Source organism: Elephantulus edwardii, unplaced genomic scaffold (genome assembly GCF_000299155.1).
Source record: "Elephantulus edwardii isolate Elephantulus edwardi_28Jun2011 unplaced genomic scaffold, EleEdw1.0 scaffold00133, whole genome shotgun sequence".
NCBI classification, from domain to species: Eukaryota; Metazoa; Chordata; class Mammalia; order Macroscelidea; family Macroscelididae; genus Elephantulus; species Elephantulus edwardii.
This window is the reverse complement of record NW_006399883.1, coordinates 301,718-307,465: the sequence shown is the minus strand read 5'-3', so window position 1 is coordinate 307,465 and position 5,748 is coordinate 301,718. Positions and strand designations below refer to the sequence as shown.

At 37.6% G+C, this 5,748-nt stretch overlaps 1 protein-coding gene across 1 annotated transcript; it reads left to right on the top strand.

Annotated features, from left to right (window-relative positions):
• Positions 1–1,746: 1,746 nt before the first annotated feature.
• LOC102848979 (olfactory receptor 2M2-like) lies at positions 1,747–2,679 on the top strand. Its single transcript, XM_006893961.1, has one exon. The coding sequence runs from the start codon at positions 1,747–1,749 to the stop codon at positions 2,677–2,679; it is 933 nt and encodes a 310-aa protein (XP_006894023.1).
• The last annotated feature ends 3,069 nt before the right edge of the window (positions 2,680–5,748 follow it).

The window sequence follows — 5,748 nt, the reverse complement described above, 5'->3', positions numbered from 1 at the left end:
CTTTTTATGTGTTTGATGACCGTTTGAAGGTCCTCTTTGATGAAATATCTACCTAAGTTCATTGCCCATTTTATAATTGGTTTATTTGCCTTTATATGGTTAAACTTTTTTTAGTACTTTTATTTTGGTTGTTAGCTTCTTCTCAGCTTTATGGTTTCTGAAGATATTCTTGCAGTCTTAGTTTGGTGACCAGTTTTTCAATCTGACTTTGTTGGTTGCACCACTTTGCAGCCCAGCAGAAATGACTCATTTGCCTGACAATTATACACAGAATGATTTTCAAAATAATTAAGGAAGACATGGAGGTACTCAAAGTATACTGATGACATGCATATTTACAGATTTCCATTCCATACTTTAGGACTGAATGTGAGTATCTTTTATATGGGGAGGTATTTTGAAGAGTTTTATGCCTGAATGAAATTTTTAAGTATATAAAATTACGAAGAATTAATTTGAGGTTCTATTTTGGGCAATAAAAATGAGCATATAAATGATAAAAAGGTTCCTAAAATGTTTTGATAAGATTGATTGACCCATTGACTGAAGCAATCAGCTTGAATGTGTAAGAGATGATGTGGATGAAGCAAAACAAAACAGGGTTCAGGTCTGTTGTTTGTAGAGTTTCCATGAGCCATACCTGAATCAAAGGCATCTAACAACAACAATATTAACAACAGTTTATCAGTAATACCTAATTCTAATTTCATGTGATGACAAGTGTACTTCTGGTATTTGAAGCAACTGAGATTTGGAAGTTTATTACAAGTTAACATTACACAATATTAATAGATCTATTTAACACAATGTTATTAAGAAATACTTACTGAGGATTCAAGAGTGAACTGTAATTTGAAATATTTCCAGGACATGAGTTTGTTTTCTTTTGTTTGTTCGGTTTTTTTTAAAAATTAATTTTATTTTATACTGGTTTACTTATATCCAGGATGTGAGTTGTAATCATTTCTCTTCCATATTAAGTAGTGATATGACCTTGAACAAATCACGTAATCTCCCTATGCTAGATACTTCCATTACCTTTCCTCTCTAAAAACTTACAGTTCTATGGTGCTAAGTCTTAGAACTGATAATTCAGGGTTTTTTTTTAAAGGCTATGTAAAGGTAGGCATTTGCCATAATGCTTTTGAAATGAAGATTACTTTTCCTCTCCTTTGTATATGTATTATTCCATTGTAACATTTTGCTGCTTTCTAATTGGTATCTTTCACTGGTCACTTTCTTCAATAAGCTAAAAAGTCCATGTCTCTAAAGACCACATTAGATTTTCTTTATCTATTCAAGGCTAGCACAATGCCTGCCCATGAGATGAAATGGAAAAAAAAAATGCATGGTCAGTGAGGATTCAGCAAAAATACATAGTAATATTTTTAAAAGTACAAATAAGGAATTACACAGTATAAGGCGGAGAACAGTCCTTGAGCAGAGGCCGCTGGAAGGGGAGGTGGTAGGCTCAAGGCTATAACTGTTAGATTGCAGCTAGACATTAGGTCTTCTGCCTGGGAGTAAAGAAGATGGATAAAAAGAATGAGTATTTGAATCAGGACACAAAATATCCTGATTAACTGAGAAAGTATGTCAATTTTAGAAATGTCACAATCAGTTGACATAGATTAAAGTTGAAAAAAGAAAGAAATTGAAGAAAATAATTCAATAAATTTTTGTGATTTCTACAACCTGTTTCTCCTCCCCACCTCTAGGCTTGATTCTTTTTAACAAGGCAGTGACATGGAAAAAAGGAATGAGTCATTGAATGTGGATTTCATCCTTTTGGGTCTTTTTCCTGGTATGAAACATGTCAATATCCTTGTTGCTGGCATCCTCCTGATCTACATTGTGGCTCTTGCTGCAAATTCCATTCTAATTCTTCTCATTTGGGTGGATTCTCACCTCCACACACCCATGTACTTTCTGCTCAGCCAGTTGGCTCTCATGGACCTGACACTAATCTCTAGCACAGTACCGAAGATGGCAACTGACTTCTTCTCAGGAAGAAGAAACATCTCACTGATGGCCTGTGGGACTCAGATCTTCTTCTTTCTGACTCTAGGAATTGCTGAGTGCATCCTAATCACACTCATGTCCTATGATCGGTATGTGGCCATCTGCAACCCTCTGAGATATGCCCTCATCATGAACCAGAGGGTCTGTCTGCAGATGGCTGCGTTCTCCTGGGCTGGAGGTGCCCTTATATCATTGGTACACACTGCATATGCTCTGCATTTTCCAACCTGTGGTTCCAGAGAGATTTCACATTTTCTCTGTGAAGTTATGGCCATCCTAAAGTTGGTCTGTGAGGATATCTCTGCCTATGAGAAGGCTGTGGTGGTGACAAGCATTGTAGTACTCTTCATTCCTTTGTCCCTCATCTTGTCCTCTTATGGTCTCATTTTCCTTGCAGTCCTCCGTATGAACTCTCCTGAGGGCAGAAACAAAGCTTTGGCCACTTGCTCCTCCCACCTGACCGTGGTGAGCCTCTACTTTGGTCCAGCTATGGTGGTCTACATGAGGCCTAGTTCCTACCACAGTCCCAAACTTGACCACATTCTCTTTATGCTTGGTGCCATTCTTACTCCCATGATGAACCCACTCATCTACAGCCTGAGAAACAAAGAAGTGGTGATTGCTCTCAAAAAGGTGTTAGAATGCTCCCTAACATAGAATTAGATGAAAAATACATTATAGATATTAATCACTAACTTTTGTTGTTAGGTGTCATTGAGTCAACTATGAATCACAGCAACTCAATGAACAACAAAGAAAAAAAGTTTGCCCTATGCCTAACTTTCACAATCTATGACATACTCAAGCCTATTGTTGTAGTTACTGTTGTTAATTCTCTCTCTGAGGGTCTTGAAATTATTGATTTCGTCTTACTTGCATCTACGATCAACACCATAAGTACCAGAAATCAGGCAGGAGCTATATGCATTGGGAAGAGCTACTGTCAAGAACCTCTCCAAATTATTCAGGAGCAATCATGTTGTGAAGACTAGGGTGTGCCTGAATCAGAACATAGGCTTTTCAATTACTAGCTATGCAACTGACAGCTGGAAAAAGAATTAAAATGACAGAAGAGGAATTGATGCCTTTGAGCTGTAGTGTTGGAGAAGAGTACTTCCTATTCAGTGGACTGCCAAGAAGTATAAAATAATTTGTCTTGGAAAAAGTAGAGCCAGAGTGCTTCTTGGAGGCAAAGATGGTGAAGCTTTGTCTCATATACTTTGGGCATGTAGTTAGGAGGGGCTTTTCCTTGGAAATGGGCATTATGCGTGGAAAGGTTGAGGGTTATTGAAAGAGCGGAAGACCTTCTACAAGATGGATTGACATCATGAGTGCAACAATGGGCTTAAGTATTTCAGAGATGATTGAGATGATGCAAGACAGGCCAGGGTTCAGCTCTGTAGTTACTTTTCCTAGTAGATGTCTCTTTCCAAGGACTGACCTCTCCTGACAACACACCTAAAGTATGTGAGAATTTTTCACTATCCTTGCAACTAGAAATCTATCTGATTGCACTTCCTTCAAGATATTGTTCTTTTGGCATTCTATGGTATATATTAAATATTCTTTGCCAATATAGCAATTAAAAGGTACCAGTTCTTCTTTCTTTTTCCTTATTTAATGTCTAACATTCAGATGTAGAGAAAGCAGTTGAAATGCCATGGCTGGGATCAGATGAACCTTAGTCTTTAAACAGACACTTTTGCACTTTAGCACTTTAAAGAGGTTCTTGACAGCACATTTCCTTTCCCCCAAGCACATTTCCTCAACGCAGCATGTCGTTTGCTTTCTTGACTGCTGCCGCCATGGGTGTGGATTATGGATCTAAGTAAAAGGAAATAATTGACAATGTCAATCTTTTCTCCTTTCTCACAATGTCACCTATTAGTCCAGCAATGAGAATTTTTGTTTTCCTTATGTTGAGGTGTAATCCAAATTGAACCTGTAGTCTTTAATCTTCTATAACAAGTGCTTCAAGTCTTCTTCACTTTCTGCAAACGAGGTTATATCGACATAACGCAAATTGTTGATGAATCTTTTCATAGTTTATGTAGTCCAGCTTCTCAAACAATTTACTCATACAAATGGAATAGAAATGGAGAAAGGATACAACCATCATGCACACATTTCTTATTTTAAACCATACAGTGTTCCCTTATTTTGTTTGCTCAACTGCCTCTTGGTCTATGTACAGGTTTCACATGAGTGCAATGAAGTGTTCTAGGATTCCCACTCAATATTATACATAATACGTTATGATTTACAGAGTCAAATATCTTCACATAATCAATAAACTACAACTAAGCACCTTTTTTGTTTTTTTCTGCTTTCAAAAAATATCTATCTGACATCAGCAATGATTGCTGTGTTATAGCCTCTTCTGAAACCAGCTTAAATTTCTGACAGTTCTATACAAATATACTACTATTGCAGCCATTTAAAAATAATATTCAGCAAAATTCTGCTTGCATTTGACATTAATATTATTCAATAATTTCTGCTTTCTCTTGGATTACCTTTTTTTTTTCTTTTCGAATGGGAACAAGTATTAATCTTTTCCAATCAGTTGGTGAGGTAGATGTCTTCCAAATTTCTTGGCAAAAACTGTTGAGCATATCCAGGACTGCCTATGTTTTTTGAAACACCAGAAATATTGTATCATTTCCTGGGCCACTTCCCACCCCTCAATGCCTTCAGTGAAACTTGGATTTTTTTCCTTCAATATTATTGGTTCTTGATAATATGACACTTTTTGAAATGGTTGAATGTCAACAAAATATTTTTGGTAAAGTGTTTTTATGTGTTCCTTCCTTCTTCTTTTGATCATTCTTGCTCTGATGGACGAATGGGTAAGTAGTTGTACTGCCACCCCAAAGACAAGGGTTTGAATTCACCAGCTGCATTGCAGAGGAAAGAAGAACAATTACCTCCTGTAAGATTTGCAGTCTCAGAAAACCCTGCTGGAGGGTTAGCTATTGTCAATTCCAATTTTATAGCAATGAGTGAGCATCATTCAATGTTTTTTTCCATAGAATCCTTTAGTATTACAACTTGAAATAGACCGATGAACAATTTTAATTGAATAATATTTTTTTGGTGTACTATTCGATGTTAAAAAACAACTATTCCAAGAATGACAAATTAAAGAGATTTCACTGTCTCATATCTGTTGAGTCAGAGCTGACTTATAGCTGACCCTTCATTGATTTTTTTTGAGGCTGTTAGTTGTACAGCAGGAAATAACTCATTTTTCTCTACCAAATGGGAGGCCAGTGGATTCAAACCATCTTTAGGTTAGTAGTACAACTATCTACAAACTACACCACTAGAACTCCCTAACTGAAGAGTTGCTGTTGTTATGCATGATTGAATTGGAACCAACCCATAGCTGACCTTCTAGTGGGTTTTCAGAGGCAAAAAATCAGAGAAGGAGATTACCTATTTTTATCCCATGGAGCAGCTGGTAGATTGGAACAATGTACCTTCAGGTTGGCTGTGCAGCTCCTTGCCATTAGGCCACCAGAGCTCAAATGAAGAATGTTATTGTTGTTATGTGCCGTTGAGTCGTTTCCGACTCATAGCGACCCTATGCACAACAGCCCTAAACCCTGCTCTATCCTGCGCCGACCGCACCGCCTCTGACACACCCATCCCGATTACCCCAGTCACTGAATCAATCCATCTCATAGAGGGTCTTCCCCTCCTGCGCCGTCTCTCCACCCTCCC

What these genes read in the sequence shown, in the direction of transcription:
- LOC102848979 (XM_006893961.1), top strand. Translation starts at nt 1,747, where the DNA reads ATGGAAAAAAGGAATGAGTCATTGAATGTGGATTTCATCCTTTTGGGT.